Below are 17,113 nucleotides of genomic sequence, written 5' to 3'. Positions count from 1 at the left end.
CTCCTCCCACCCGTGGCCACACCCTTCCGACTTTCAGGTATCATATAATCTCACTAAAACACTAGTAACACAATAGGCAGATAAGGGATTTTCCAGAATTATCCTAGTAAATGTGTCTAATAACATCTGAATCGCTCTCACTGCCCTCGCCTTTTTTTTTCTAGTCCTTCACTCTCAATTTCCTCATTCACAAATCTTTCATTCTCGCTCAAATTAATGGGGAAATTGTCGCTTTCTCGGTCCAAATCGCTTTTGCTGCTGGTGGCCATGATTGTAAACAATGTTCAGATGTGAGGAGCTCCACAACAAGTGACGTCACGCACACATCGTCTGCTACTTCCGGTACAGGCAAGGCTTTTTTATTAGCGACCAAAAGTTGCAAACTTGATCGTCAATGTTCTCTACTAAATCCTTTCAGCAAAAATATGGCAATGTCGCAAAATGATCAAGTATGACACATAGAATGGACCTGCTATCCCCGTTAAAATAAGAAAATCTCATTTCAGTAGGCCTTTAACTTCCTCCTTGGCGTGACAATATCTCTCCCGATAGCCTGTGCGGACTAAACTAATATTGCGGCTGAAGCGTAGTTTCAAACTGAAGAGCCAGCGACCTTTACCGCAGTGAGCGAGTAGAAGCTCCAATTATCTCCACGCACAAGAAGCTATAAAACTAATGTTAATTAACAAAATTAATGGAAACTGATTTGACATAATGACGGCTAACTAGTTATTTTATAAGAATAAGCACCACGGTACGTTACTGCTTCCTCTCAACACTGCTTATCTAGCCATACAACACTTTGGCAACCCTAAAGTAAGATATCGGTATATACCGAATATCGCCATTCGGACTAAAAATACCGGGATATCAGCTTTGGTCCATGTCGCGCAGTCCCACCCCAACATGAGTACAATCGTTACACTAAATAACTATATCATTATTGTAGGGCTGGGCGATATATCGATATACTCGATATATCGCGGGTTTGTCTCTGTGCGATATAGAAAATGACTATATCGTAATATTCGAGTATACATTCTCACAGAGTTGCTTTTAGCTGCAGGCATTACACTGCATGCGTTTCACTCTTTCTTGTCTATCCTTCTCACAGAGAAGTAAACCAGGCGCACATTCTTACACACGTCACATGTGCAACGTCACACGCTCCCGCGGAGCAGAGAGGTAGCGACGTGGTAACATTAACGGTGTGGTGCGGGTGGTAATGCGAGAGAAAGAAGGTGCGAATCTGGTAACAAATGGAGGAACAATTAATTCCTAGGAAAAACAGCACGGGATCCATCTGGTGGTGGTTTGGCTTCAAGCGGGAATATGTTGAAAAATTATGCGGCAAAAGCGTTGCTACAAAAAGTAGCAGCACTGCTAATGTAGCATCATTTGAAAAGTACCCCGCTAGAGAATGATGAGTGCTTGAAACTCTGCATCAACATCTCCGGCCAGTGCCACACCAAAAAGTGCCGAAGCAACTATTTCCAAATAAAAACAGTATGAAAAAAAAAAAGGTAACAACAGAAGGAGATAACGTCTGCAGGAACCTATTATGCAGAGAGACCGTACCCCGCATCACACCCTGATCCTAACCTAAAACCTACTCAGTGGCCTAGTGGTTAGAGCAGGGGTAGGGCCAGATGTGGCTCTTTTGATGACTGCATCTGGCTCTCAGATAAATCTGAGCTGACATCGCTTGACACGATAAGTAATGAATAATTCCACTTGTTAAAAATAACGTTCAAAATATAAAGCATTCTAATGCTTTTTTATGTTCAAGAAGTTGCCTTAATGGTAAGAAGTCATTTATTTATTATTGGTTAGTGTGGGTCTTGCCATCCTGGGGGTTCTTCAGACCACCAAGCACCGACATGAGAGCCTGTTTCAGGGTTACAATATTGTTTTATTTTTCAATAAGTCTCTCAGTTGCTTTCCAGCAATTGTCTTTTTCTCTTTCATTTTCGCTCGCGCTCTGGCTCCAGTTTCAACCCCGTCTCACCTCCTGGCTGCTGCTTATAACAGAGCGACAGGTGATTAGATAACAAGGCCCAGATGGGCCATCTACGCACCTGTCGCTGATTTCGAGGCCGTTCCTGGCACACCCTGCTTTGCTGCAGGCCACGTCCCCTCCACAGTTAGCATCAGAATAACAATGTTATTCCAAAGAATAAGAGACTTATTATACTCTAGATATGTTGGTCTTACTTAAAAATGCATGCGTTTAGTTGTGTTCAGTGATTAAAAAAAATATTGTATGGCTCTTACAGAAATATATTTTAAAATATTTGGCTTTCTTGGCACTCTCAGCCAAAAAGGTTCCCGACCCCTGGGTTAGAGCGTCCGCCCTGAGATCGGTAGGTTGTGAGTTCAAACCCCGGCCGAGACATACCAAAGACTATAAAAATGGGACCAATTACCTCCCTGCTTGGCACTCAGCATCAGGGGTTGGAATTGGGGGTTAAATCACCAAAAATGATTCCCGGGCGTGGCTCCGCTGCTGCCCACTGCTCCCCTCACCTCCCAGGGCAGGGGTAGGGAACCTACGGCTCTAAAGCCAGATGTTGCTCTTTTGATGACTGCACCTGGCTCTCAGATAAATCTTAGCTGACATTGCTTAACACGATAAATAATGAATATTTCCGTTGGTAATCACAGTGTCAAAAATAACGTTCAAATTATCAAATATTCTCATGCATTTTAATCCATCCATCCGGTTTCTACCGCACCTGTTCAAGAAGTCGCATTAATAGTATGAAGTATTATATTTATTGTTGGTTAGCTTCAGAATAACAATGTTATTAAAAAGAATAAGAGACTTATTATACTAAAAATGTTGGTCTTACTTAAAAATGCACGCATTTAGTTGTATTCAGTCTTAAAAAAAAAATATATATATATACTGTATATATATATATATATATATATATATATATATATATATGGCTCTAACGGAAATAGGTTCCCGACCCCTGTCCCAGGGGGTGAACAAGGGGATGGGTCGAATGCAGAGGATAAATTTCACCACACCTAGTGTGTGTGTGTGTGTGTGTGTGACAATCATTGGTACTTTAACTTTAAATGAGGACACGCAATACATTAAACGGATGCTTGTATTCTTTTACCATAAAGATGAATAATTTATGTAATGGAATCAATATAATGCCCTACTAAATCCAAGTTGGGTCGCAGCAGTAGTTGTAGTGCTAAACTGTTTGCTTGAAGCTAACGTAAAGACCACATGGAGATAAAGAGTCAATCGGGGTCTACTTTGCTGCCAGCGAGTACATAAAGACCTTAAATGTTCTCGCCAAACGGAGTCAGATGGTGTATAAACAAAGTGTCGGGTGTGAGGCATGGCTTGGCCTTAATGAAGGGCAAGGTTTGCGGAAGGCACCGTGGGGAGTCCACTTTAGCGATGCCCGTATTGAGTGTGGGGCATGATGCAACATGTGGCAACAACGGAGGTGGCTGTGCAGTGAACTCCGGCTTGTGTCTCGTCTCAGCGCCACTCCGCGTGTGGCTGCTATGATAAATATTGCAAGTATTTGCTTGTACGTATATTTGATGTTTCTGTCTGCAATACAATAGCACCGGGGTGTCGAAACTTCAGAACAGAGGGCCATTTTTTTTCGCCCTGAGTTGGTTTATTTTATACTGCTGCATTTTCTAAAAGAAAAAATGTATTAACATACATTAATGGATATTACACATCCACCAACCAATATCTGACAATGCTCATTTGAATGAGAAGGCATTCATTTTAATTTAACAGGCAATAGCGCTAATAGTAATATTTATGTCAGATGAGGGACAAGCGGTAGAAAGTGTATGGATGGACTGTTGCTGCCTGGGATGAGATTGACGCGGTTCAAAAACGCGACATTCATTTACCCTCTCAGTGGCTTAGTGGTTAGAGTGTCCGCCCTTATATCAGTAGGTTGTGAGTTCAAACCCCGGCCGAGTCAAACCAAAGACTATAAAAAAAGTGGGACCCATTGCCTCCCTGCTTGGCACTCAGCATCAGGGGTTGGAATAGGGGGTTAAATCACCATAAATGATTCCCGGGCGCGGCACTGCTGCTGCCCACTTCTCCCCTCACCTCCCAGGGGGTGATTAAGGGGATGAGTCAAATGCTGAGGACAAATTTCACCACACCAAGTGTGTGTGTGACAATCATTGGTACTTTAACTTTTAACTTTACAGTTATTGCATGCTGTGTGTTCAAATGTTTCAGCATATTGCTCGTATGTCCTCCTCTTGATGAAATAGCAACCTTGGAATAATTACAAATAGATGCTGCAATCGATTCTTATAAAATGTCGCCAAACTTTGGTGCGCTTGTTCCGCCCGGGCACCGCCATGTTGCTGTCTGACGTCACGATGTACGTTACGGGATGACGTCATCCTCACCCGCTGAATCTTAAAGGGGAACATTATCACAATTTCAAAAGGGTTAAAAACAATAAAAATCAGTTCCCAGTGGCTTGTTTTATTTTTCGAAGTTTTTTTCAAAATTTTACCGGTCCCGGAATATCCCTAAATAAAGCTTTAAAGTGCCTTATTTTCGCTATCTTCGAAACCACTATCCATTTCCCTGTGACGTCATACAGGGCTGCCAATACAAACAACATGGCGGTTACCACAGCAAGATATAGCGACATTAGCTCGGATTCAGACTCGGATTTCAGCGGCTTAAGCGATTCAACAGATTACGCATGTATTGAAACAGATGGTCCGAGTATGGAGGCAGATAGCGAAAACGAAATTGAAGAAGAAATTGAAGCTATTGAGCGAATAGCTGTTGACGCTATTCGGCCATAGCATGGGTGAACCTAATGAAGTGGCCCATAGCATGGCTGCCTTATTAGCATCGCCGGTAAAATGTGCAGACCAAACGATCAGGACTTTCGCATCTTGTGACACTGGAGCAACTTAAATCCGTCGATTGGTAAGTGTTTGTTTCGCATTAAATGTGGGTATCTAGTATGAAATGTACATACAGCTAGCGTAAATAGCATGTTAGCATCGATTAGCTGGCAGTCATGCAGTGACCAAATATGTCTGATTAGCACATAAGTCAACAACATCAACAAAACTCACCTTTGTGATTTCGTTCACTTAATCGTTGCAAATGCATCTGCAGGTTATCCATACATCTCTGTGCCATGTCTGTCTTAGCATCGCCGGTAAAATGTGAAGACACTCTGGCAAATTCAATGGGGGTCTGGCGGCAGATTTCTTGCCAGTGGTGCAACTTGAATCCCTCCCTGTTAGTGTTGTTACACCCTCTGACAACACACCGACGAGGCATGATGACTCCAAGGTTCCAAAAAATAGTCGAAAAAACGGAAAATAACAGAGCTAAGACCCGGTGTTTGTAATGTGAAAAAGAATATGGCGGGTGTGTTACCTCGGTGACGTCACGTTCTGACGTCATCGCTAAAAGAGCGATAAACAGAAAGGCGTTTAATTTGCCAAAATTCACCCATTTAGACTTCGGAAATCGGTTAAAAAAATACATGGTCTTTTTTCTGCAACATCAAGGTATATATTGACGCTTACATAGGTTTTGTGATAATGTTCTCCTTTAAGGGAATTGTTTGGAAAAAATGTCAGGCAATTGATACACTGAGAACCGTTTTTCAATTCCCATCCCTAGTGATCAGCATTAGAGCAGGCAGCATAAATATTTGACCGCAACATCCCTAATTACACCAATTTGATTTTGTTTTAGCATATATCAAACTACAATGGATTACCTCTGATATAGTTACCCAACCGTTACCGAGCCACAGCACATATACCAATTAATTGTTTTCAATGTCACTATGCTTCGCCGGCATCGATATATGAAAAAAATAGATCAATTAAGTCCATAAAAACTATTAAGTTAAACTTTTTTTTTAATGCAATGATTACGCCTCGTTTTTATTATTGTATAATATGTTGGTCCCAGGCAAACAAAATTTGGCCATTGGAAACCTTGCACAAACAATCGCTCAAAATCCTTGACCGAAAACCACACCACCACCACCACCACTGTTCAATTCTTCAAAAATATAGATTGTTAAAATTTCGTTAACATTCAAAGATTAGCATCAATTTGAATGGTCCATTGAATCCTAAATAACACTGCACCAGCGCCACTTAAGCACTTTGTCCAGAAACACACAAGTGGGCCGTGCACTGTACCTAGATGTAAAACCTCTTTTGCACAATCAGCCTTTTTATATAAAGCAATAAAGGAATGGAACATCCTCACAACAAATTTGAAAAGTCCAAGATTATTCTTTATTGACAACTGATTGCTTTGGAGCAATCAAAGTTGCTCTCACCGTCACTGAGGTGGGCACTATGATTGACATGTCAACTTAATGAGTATTATATTTATGCATGAGCAGATGTTATTGTAAGCTGTGAGGTGTGTCTGTTAAAATCATGGTTGTTTTTACAAATGATGACAGATGTGAACAAGAGCATGTATTGTCTATGTGTGATGATGATGTAAATGAGGTGTGGTTGTAATGAAAAGGCATTTTATGACTTTTCTTAATTTGATTACATGCTATAGTATTATTGTTTTGTTATCATTTGTATTGCCTGTTTTTGTATCTTTTTAATTTAGGTAAGTAGGGACTGCAGGTGGAAATTATCTTTTTAGCTATAATCTGTCTTACATATCTGTCTTTGAACTTAATGTCTCTGTGCCTTGTCCCATCAAATAAAGACTCAACTAAACTAAACTAAGTCAGATTGGATCATTGTCTACGACACACCTGATACAATTGAAGTTAAAACGTGGCTTTGGAGCAATCAAAGCTGCTCACACGGCCACTAAGGTGTGCGCTATGTTTGACAGATCAACTTAAAGGCCTACTGAAACCCACTACTACCGACCATGCAGTCTGATAGTTTATATATCAATGATTAAATATTAACATTGCAACACATGCCTATATGGCCGGTTTAGTTTACTAAATTGCAATTTTAAATTTCCAGCGAAGTTTCCTGTTGAAAACGTTGCGGAATGATGACGCTTATGTTGACGCGTGCTTGTGACGTTACGGACATTTTTTCCCAGCACCACTCACGGCTAAAAGTCGTCCGATTTAATCGCATAATTACACAGTATTTTGGACATTTGTGTTTGCAGCTGCCTTTAGCAACCATAACACAGCCGGTGTTTCTTTGTTTGTTGTGAAGCTGTAGCGAACATGTTTCTCTACCACATGTCAACCAGCAAGTTTTTGGATGAGAAAATTGTGATATTAAGTCGTCTTTTACCGGAGACTTGAGCGGAGTTAGCGTCCTCCTGCAGCAGCTGTGATTTTGGCTCCTCCATTGGCTTCTCTCAGAGACACTGGCGGTCACCGCAGCCCTTCGACTTTCAGGTATGACTTTATAACAGGGGTCGGGAACCTTTTTGGCCGAGAGAGCCGTGAAAGTCAAATATTTCAAAATGTATTTCCGTGAGAGCCATGTAATATTTTTTAACACTGAATACAACTAAATGCGTGCATTTTTAAGTAAGACCAACATTTTTTGTTTTTAATAAGTCTCTTGTTCTTTTTAATAACATTGTTATTCTAAAGTTAACCAATAATAAATATAATACTTCTTACCATTAATGTGACATCTTGGACAGGTGGGATAGAAAACGGACGGTTAGATTAAAATGCATGAGAATGTTTTATAATTTGAACTTTATTTTTAACACTGTGATTACCAGCGGAATTATTAATTACTTATTGTGTTAAGCAATGTCAGCTAAGATTTATCCGAGAGCCAGATGCAGTCATCAAAAGAGCCACATCTGGCTCTAGAGCCATAGGTTCCCTACCCCTGCTTTATAATCTCACAAAAACACTATTAACACAATAAGCAGATAAGGGATTTTACAGATTTATCCTAGTAAATGTGTCTAGTAACATCTGAATCACTTCACTGCCGTCGCCTTTTTTTTTTTCCTAGTGCTTCACTCTAACTTTCCTCATCCACAAATCTTTCATCCTCGCTCAAATTAATGGGGAAATTGTTGCTTTCTCGGTCCGAATCGCTCTTGCTGCTGGTTGCTATGATTATAAACAATGTGAGGATGTGAGGAGCCCTACAACCCGTGACGTCACGCGCACATCGTCTGCTACTTCCCGCACAGGAAAGGCTTTTTTATTAGCGGCCAAAAGTTGCGAACTTTATCGTCGATGTTCTCTACTAAATCCTTTCAGCAAAAATATGGCAATATCGCGAAATGATCAAGTATGACACATAGAATGGACCTGCTATCCCCGTTTAAATAAAAAAATCTAATTTCAGTAGTCCTTTAATGTGTATTATATTTATCCGTGACAGCATTTTTGTTGTAAATTGTTAGGTGTGTCTGTTAAAATCATGGTTGTTTTACAAATGATGACAGATGTGAACAAGAGCATGTATTGTCTTTGTGTGATGATGTAAATGAGATGTGGTGTATTGTATATTACGTATGTGTCCATGAAATGGCATTTTATGAATTTTCTTAATTTGATTACGTGATATGGTATGATTTTATTATATTTGTTTATCATAATTTTATTGCATGATTTTTGTATCCCTTTAATTTAGGTAGCCAGGGACTGCAGATGGAAATAAGCTATTTAGCTATAATCTGGTACAGAACATATGTGTCTTTGAGCTTAATGTTTCTGTGCATTGTTCCTTCAAATAAAGACTAAACAAACAAACATTCATGGCATAGGTGTTGGGTGTCACTGGTATACAACCATAAGCAACACTGTGTACAAGTGTAAAAGTGTATCAGTGTTACCTGACAGACATCGGAGCGGATGCCAGTCTTCCAGAATCCCTGGCTGCTGAGCTCCACTGTCACCTCGCGGCGCATAGTGTTCTTCTGACGGATCTTCTGAAGAGCTTCCTGCCAAACAAGTAGTTGGTGTATAATTTATCAATGGTAGCAAAGCCGGCGGGGACAGCACCCATCCTTGGAATATACACCCCAATTCACCACCGCCACCCCAGTCCCACGTACCATCCCTCGCCCCCTTTCATTCCTGCTCTTCTAATGCTCGATATTTACCACTATGGGTCAGAGCCATCGTGTAGAAACTTTAACCGCCAGGGCACGAAAGCATACCCCCCAACACAAGTCATTACGGGCATCCACCATGTCAGTGAGTGTGTGTGTGTGTGTGTGTGTGTGGTATTCACAATCAACTACCTTTGAGACGCGATCCGCCTCAAATGGAACGCCAAGAATTTATGCCTTGCAGAGGAAATAAGAACAACAAAGGCATGAATAAATAATGCTATCCTACTTTGAACTGCGCATCAAAGTGATCATGCGCGCCCACACCGCCACCAGTGTACACGTGTGCACCCACACACACGATCTGTCCACTGCGTGTGCACGGTTCTGCGAGTGATTGTGTACGCATTCATGGAGCATGGTCAAGGGGCTGGCCCGGAGAGCTCATGGATTATTATTATTTTATGTATGATGCAGGGCTTCACGGTGGCAGAGGGGTTTGTGCGTCTGCCTCACAATACGAAGGTCCTGAGTACTCTGGGGTTCAATCCCGGGCTCGGGATCTTTCTGTGTGGAGTTTGCATGTCCTCCTTGTGAATGCATGGGTTCCCTCCGGGTACTCCGGCTTCCTCCCACTTCCAAAGACATGCACCTGGGGATAGGTTGATTGGCAACACTAAATTGGCCCTAGTGTGTGAATGTTGTCTGTTTATCTGTGTTGGCCCTGCGATGAGGTTGCGACTTGTCCAGGGTGCACCCCGCCTTCCGACCGATTGCAGCTGAGATAGGCACCAGCGGCCCCAAAGGGAATAAGCGGTAGAAAATGGATGGATGTATTATCTGTGTGTTTGGATGGAAAAAAATGTGCCTTGCAAACACTGTCATGTGACAAAATGCTGACATGCCACGGTGTTGCACTTCTACTCATCAACCGTCAGAAAATAATTGGCGAACATTTGGTGAAATATGCCTGCTATGTTTCCTGTGCGACTATTTTTCATAAAAGTTCACCACATTGCGGCGCTGTTATCAAAGTTGAAGTTAAAGGGAAACTGCACTTTTTGGGGAATTTTGCCTATCATTCACAATCCTTACATAAGACAGGAAAACTTGTGGAGGGGGGCGTGGCCTGCGGACCTGCAGCGAAGCGGGGTGTGCCAGGATCGGCTTCGAGATCAGCGACAGGTGCGTAGATAGCTCACCTGGGCCTGCTTATCTAGTCACCTGTCGCTCTGTTAAAAGGGCAGCTGCCGGGTAGGAGAGGGAGGTGGAGTTGGAGCACGAGCACGAGCGAGACAATTGCTGAAAAGCACACCAGAGACAATTTATTGCAAAATAAAACAGTGTTCTCAACCCTGAAAGAGACTGTCATGTCCGTGCTTGGTGGTCCGAAGAACCCGGAACATCCACAAAATATTTTTATTTTTCAATGCATTTTAAATAGTAAATAAATGCTATTAAAAGTCTGCTCACAATGGAGCCTAAGGGAGTCGCTCTATTCTGCCTACACAGTCCTTAAGAAAAACATCCAACAACTCCAATAAGGTTTTATATACATGATGTAAGTATATATGTAATCTAGTAATGGGCACTTTAATAATATTTAATATTTATGTATTTGATCATTAAGTTTTAAAATGCATCCCGTCGTTCGCTTTTTTTCCCCCCAACATTGTTGACTACTACCGTATTTTTCAGACTATAAGTCGCAGTTTTTTTCATAGTTTGGCCGGGTGGGCGACTTATACTCAGGAGCGACTTTTGTATGAAATTATTAACACATTAACGTAAAATATCAAATATTATTTAGCTCATTCACGTAAGAGACTAGACGTATAAAATTTCATCGGATTTAGCAATTAGGAGTGACAGATTGTTTGGTAAAGGTGTAGCATGTTCTATATGTTATAGTTATTTGAATGACTCTTACCATAATATGTTACGTTAACATACCAGACACCTTCTCAGTTGGTTATTTATGCGTCATTTATCGTACTTATTCAGCCTGTTGTTCACTATTCTCTATTTATTTTCAAATTGCCTGTCAAATGTCTATTCTTGGTGTTGGGTTTTATCAAATTTCCCCCAAAAATGCGACTTATACTCCAGTGCGACTTATACTCCGAAAAATACGGTACTCACTGCAGACTTCATGTGAGTCAACAAACAAAATAAAACATCACTTATTGTACAATGTCTGCTGTCATTTGGATGCCGATGGATAACATCTTGTTAAAATTCCGTTTAGATGAAGAATGATTCATAAGATAGATAGATAGATAGATAGATAGATAGATAGATAGATAGATAGTACTTTATTGATTCCTTCAGGAGAGTTCCTTCAGGAAAATTAAAATTCCAGCAGCAGTGTACAGAGTTGAGATCAATTTAAAAAAAAAGTAAAAAAGTAAATAATGGGGGTTTAAAAGGAAACAAAATAGAGAAATATTACAAAAAGAATAAAAACAATGGGAATAACAATATAACAGTAAAATAAGAATATAACAAGACAAAGTAGGCAGTAGTGACCATGTTATGAAAACGTATTGCACTGTTAATGTTTTGCATCCCCTGTCATCCTAATACCCCCCGCCCCCCGTCCCAGAGAGGAGTTGTACAGTCTAATGGCGTGTGGGACAAAGGAGTTCTTGAGTCTATTAGTCCTGCACTTGGGATGAAGCAGTCTAGAACTGAACAGAATAAGCGCCTTTTCGTGTTTTTCTCGCCATTCCGGGGTTTAAACTGGCTGTCAAAGTGTATCAGCATGTCGGAATACGTCCTTGTCCTTCTATTATCCAGGTGAATGGCATGATTTATGATCCAGAATAAACTTTCATGAGCTCCGACGCGAGAAAGCAGCTCACCAGCTGATGTCAAAATAGCCACACAAGCTATAAATAGTTTGTCTGCGTGAGCGCTTAAAATAACAATTTCACTAATACTTGGTTAACATTCAAGTTATGAAATGTAAATCGAGTATTGGTGGCGGTTTTTGAATGGTTATTTATTGGGTTTTACGGGTGGAATATTGGCTACATAATAATTACAAGTTAAAATACATTAAAAAAATACATTCTTTGTCTTGTCTTTCATAATAATTGTGAACGATAAACAAAATTCCCCAAAAAAGTGTAATTCCCCTTTGATATATTAAATTATGTGTTAACCATAATGTAATACTTGAACATTTTCACACAGCTCAATACAATCCTCGTAAAAAAAAAAAAAACGCTCGTAACTCGGCCTGGTCCTATCATCAATAAATCCAATTAATCAAACTATAAATAGGGATGAACTTGATTACTTTGCCATCATCGATTCCTTATTAAGTCTGTGAGAGTTTGTTTCCAATCAGGGTGAAGATGTTTCCCTCTGTGCATCGGTCTCAGCACCATTCATGTCAATCCTATAGTTCAATTAAATGACCTCAGTGAAAATCCAATGCAAGTCGTATACGGGCAAAAAAATCGCAATTGACCCTCAGTGTGAACAAACCGTTTGTCTCCGTGGGCGGAGGCGTGACACTAGCTTAAACACAGCATCGAGGGTCACTACTTGCTGGTGAGAAGCACTGCAAAGTAAAAAAAAATTAGGAGAAAAAAAGATGATCGCAAAAACAAACATTCCAGTGTAGGAATATTTCTATAGAATATAATATTAAACTGAATGAGCAAGATGCGCCAATAAACAGTGACAAACGAGCATGTATGCTAAATTAGTTGGAAAAAGATGGCAACAAAACAAACCACCAGACCCAGTTTTTCCAACTGTGGAAAAAAATTGCACTTCTAGCCAGTTTAATTTTTATTGAAATACATTTTTTTGCTGACAGAGATTGAGAGTCCATTTTATTTTCATTTTACTTATTTTGGATTTTAAAACATGCTTCAACTTCTAATTATAAAGTTAAAGTACCAATGATTGTCACACACACTAGGTGTGGTGAGATTATCATCTGCATTTGACCCATTACCCTCGCCCCGTGGGAGGTGAGGGGAGCAGTGAGCAGCAGCGGTGGTCGCATTCGGGAATCATTTTTGGTGATTCAACCCCCAATTCCAATCTTTAATGCTGAGTGCCAAGCAGGGAGGTAATGGGTCCCATTTTTATAGCCTTTGGTATGACTCGGCTGGGGTTTGAACTCACGACCTACTGATCTCATGGCGGACACTCTAACCCAGGGGTAGGGAACCGATGGCTCTAGAGCCGGATGTGGCTCTTTTGATGACTGCATCTGACTCTCAGATAAATCTTACTTAACGGGATAAGTAATTAATAATTCCGCTGGTAATCCCAGTGTTAAAAATAACGTTCAAAATACAAAACATTCTCATGCATTTTAATCCATCCATCCATTTTCTACCGCACCTGTTCAAGAAGTATTCTATTTATTATTGGTTCTGCTTCAAAATAATGTTATTTAAAAGAATGAGAGACTTATTTTACTCAAAAAAATGTTGGTCTTACTTAAAAATGCACACATTTAGTTGTAGTCAGTGTTAAAAAAAAATATTATATGGCTCGGATAAGCGGAAGAAGATGGATGTTTGTTTTTAGAGAGGGTTTTTTTTTTTAATCGATTTTTGATTTTTTAAAATCTATTAATAATTGTTACAAATAAGAATCCCGATTAATTAAAAAAAAAAAAAATTGGGCACCCTTATTTATACACCAAATATTGTCCATGCCTACATGTAACTTTAGGGTGCGTAGCTCAACCATCACCAAATTTAAAACACACTTTTAGGGCAGTGGTTCTCAACCTTTTTTCAGTTTTATTGATTCAAGTACCCCCAATCAGAGCAAAGCACTTTTGGTTGAAAATTACGGATAAAGAAGTAAAATACAGCACTATGTCATCAGTTTCTGATTTACTAAATTGTATAACAGTGGAAAAATATTGCTCATTTGTAGTGGTCTTTCTTGAACTATTTAGAAAAAAAGATATAAAAATAACTTAAAACCTGTTGGAAAAATAAACAAGTGATTCAATTATAAATAAAGATTTCTACACATTGAAGTAATCATCAACTTAAAGCAGGGGTGTCCAAACTTTTTCAGCTGAGGGCCGCACATGAATAATCAAAGCAAGTGGGGGCCATTTATTTTAAAAACCAATACAATATATGTACAAAAAATATACATTTAGGCCTCCACTCAGGCTTGATCCCGGGGACCCCATAGGGTTTTGGTAAAAATAAAATGTTAAAAATGTGTCTTTATTCAGTATTATTATTTTTATTATTATTCAAGTTTTAAATCAAGTTTTAAATGTTAAAAATGTGTCTTTATTCAGTATTATTATTTTTATTATTATTCAAGTTTTAAATGCCTAGATCAACATTAGGTCTATCTGTTAATATGACGTTTTTAAAGATGTTGTATGCCCTTTTTGTCAAAGAAAACCATATTTTTTTATTGAAAAAAACACAGAATATGCAATATTTTCACCCAATAAAATTCTTAAGTAGAATGTTTGAGATTATATAATAATTGGCGCCGTAAAAAGGTCAACAACTCATAACACCATTGATTTTAATTCACTATTATTTTTTGTGCAATGACACTTAAAAACAAAACACACTGATCCAAAAAGGTCCTATTCATTAAAATGTAAAAACATAAATACTTTTTTTTACTGTTTACTTTTACCACAATGGTCTTGAGTTCAACTTCAGATCTATCAGTCAATTATAAGTTTTTTTTTTATTTATGTTTTGTGTTTGTTCGTTTTAGGCCATTCTTTAAAAAAAAAAAAAAAAACAGCTCGGTTTTTTTATATGGCACACACAAAATATCCAACATTTGCCCCAAAAAATATCTCAAAGTGGAATATTTAATGTGACGTAATTGGAGCCTTGAATTGGTCAATAATTCATAATTGATTTTGATTCACTATTTTGTTTAATTTTTAAGAAAGAAACAACTTGCATGGCAGCTTTGTGTTATTAGAGTAAACATTGCGACATGTTCTTGTTACATTTCACCTGTTTGCTGTTTTATACCACTTTTTATGTCTTTAATTTTTTTCCATGGTGTTTTTAAAATGTGCCGTGGGCCCGTTAAAAAATGACCTACGGGCCACACTTTGGACAATCCCTGACTTAAAGTGTCTTCTTTGGGGAATGTAATAGAGATCCATCTGGATTCATGAACTTAAATCTAAACATTTCTTCACAAAAAAATGAATATTTAACATCAATATTTATGGAACATGTCCACAAAAAATCTATCTGTCAACATTGAATATTGCATTGTTGCATTTTTTTTCACAGTTTATGAACTTACATTCATATTTTGTTGAAGTATTATTCAATAAATATATTTATAAAGAATTTTGGAATTGTTGCTATTTTTAGAATATTTTTGAAAAATCTCATGTACCCCTTGGCATACCTTCAAGTACCCCCAGGGGTACGCGTAACCCCATTTGAGAACCACTGTTTTAGAGGACTGACAAGCACATGAGCGTACAAAATTGAGCAAGACTGGTTTAAAAACATGGCCACACAGGGAGGGGGACGCAGCAACTAATTCTCCGGAAGTCATTTGTCTAATGATTATTAAAAATGTGAGCATATCTGTGTTGTGTGTGCTGGGCTGTCTTCTACAGCATTTTGAGAACAACCCATGGCGTGCTGATAGAGACGCCGCCAAAGTCCTGACTGCGGGCGGGATACTTATTCAAATGAGAGATGAGACAATAAAAAGAAGAAGATAAAACACAAAAGAAGCGCTACAAGCTGCCTTGACAAGTCCCTTTGTGCGTTTCTATTAAATCACATAATATTATGGCACTGCAGGCGGAATACAACTATACCACACCTGTCGTGTGTTCCAGTGTGCATGTAGACTATATCCCTGCTTCTGTAATTGCTGCGGTGCAAGTTGACAGTAGGACAGTTAGATACTGATGGCTGAGGAGCTACCTGGGAAAGCAGCTAATTTAGTCCAAGTTCTTGTTCCTTACTGGTGTAAACTGTCACCAGAGAGCGAGTAGTAAGTGTACGCGCTGGAGGGGAGAGGCTGGCTGGAGTACATGTACGCCACTTAAACTACAACCACTACAACTTTTTCACCCTCGTTGCCGCTAAAGACCTTCACACTCAAGGCTGACGAACGATGAGCCGGTGAGTGTGCACGTTGTGTACATTACTGTTTGCAAAAGCACTTAGTTTAGTCACACGCTGAATGACAATGAAGTGGGTTTAAGAGAGAGCAACAATAATTCGCTGAAAAGAGATCCGATGTGCTCAGGTGCTTAAGGTCAGTTGTTCCCAAACTTTTCAACCAAGTACCACCACAGAAAAAACTGGGCTGTCCACGAACCACCATAATGACGGACATCATAATACAGTAGCGTAGTAGGCTTGAATATTCATTAAAAACAAGGCAGATGTTTCATTCAACAAGTATATTTAATATTTTTGCCCACTGTAACATTACACAGAGTTTGAACAGGAATACTGCGTTTGAAAATAGGAACTAAAACATCCATCCATCCATTTCCTGCCGCTTATCGCGGGGGGCGCTGGTGCCTATCTCAGCTACAATCGGGCGGAAGGCGGGGTACGCCCTGGACAAGTCGCCACCTCATCGCAGGGCCAACACAGATAGACAGACAACATTCACACTCACATTCACACACTAGGGCCAATTTAGTGTTGCCAATCAACCTATCCCCAGGTGCATCTCTTTGGAGGTGTGAAGAAGCCGGAGTACCCGGAGGGAACCCATACAGTCACGGGGAGAACATGCAAACTCCACACAGAAAGATCCCGAGTCCGGGATTGAACCCACGACTACTCAGGACCTTCGTATTGTGAGGCAGACGCACTAACCCTTCTTCCACCGTGAAGCGGAACTAAAACAATGTACTTAAATTAGGAATGTCGGCAGTCCAATATTATCGGCCGATAAATGCTTTAAAATTAAATATCGGAAATTATGGGTATCGCTTTCAAAATTATCGGTATCTGTTTCAAAAAGTACAATTTCGGACTTTTTAAAACGCAGCTGTGTTTGACCTAGTTGTGACTTCCCTCTCTGCATGAAAGTTTAAAATGAGCATATATTAATGCA

General features: G+C 39.6%; 1 protein-coding gene across 1 annotated transcript in view; it reads right to left on the bottom strand.

The window, feature by feature from the left end:
- drosha (drosha ribonuclease III) overlaps positions 1-17,113 on the bottom strand; it is a 370,040-nt gene that overhangs the window by 285,409 nt on the left and 67,518 nt on the right. The window contains exon 16 of the mRNA XM_061921522.1: positions 8,813-8,920. Within this exon, the coding sequence (XP_061777506.1) occupies positions 8,813-8,920 (108 nt within the window). The remainder of the gene's footprint in view (positions 1-8,812; positions 8,921-17,113) is intronic.

Source organism: Nerophis ophidion, linkage group LG15, assembly GCF_033978795.1.
Source record: "Nerophis ophidion isolate RoL-2023_Sa linkage group LG15, RoL_Noph_v1.0, whole genome shotgun sequence".
NCBI lineage: Eukaryota > Metazoa > Chordata > Actinopteri > Syngnathiformes > Syngnathidae > Nerophis > Nerophis ophidion.
Note: the sequence above shows the minus strand (reverse complement) of the source record. Positions and strands in the feature narration are given on the sequence as shown.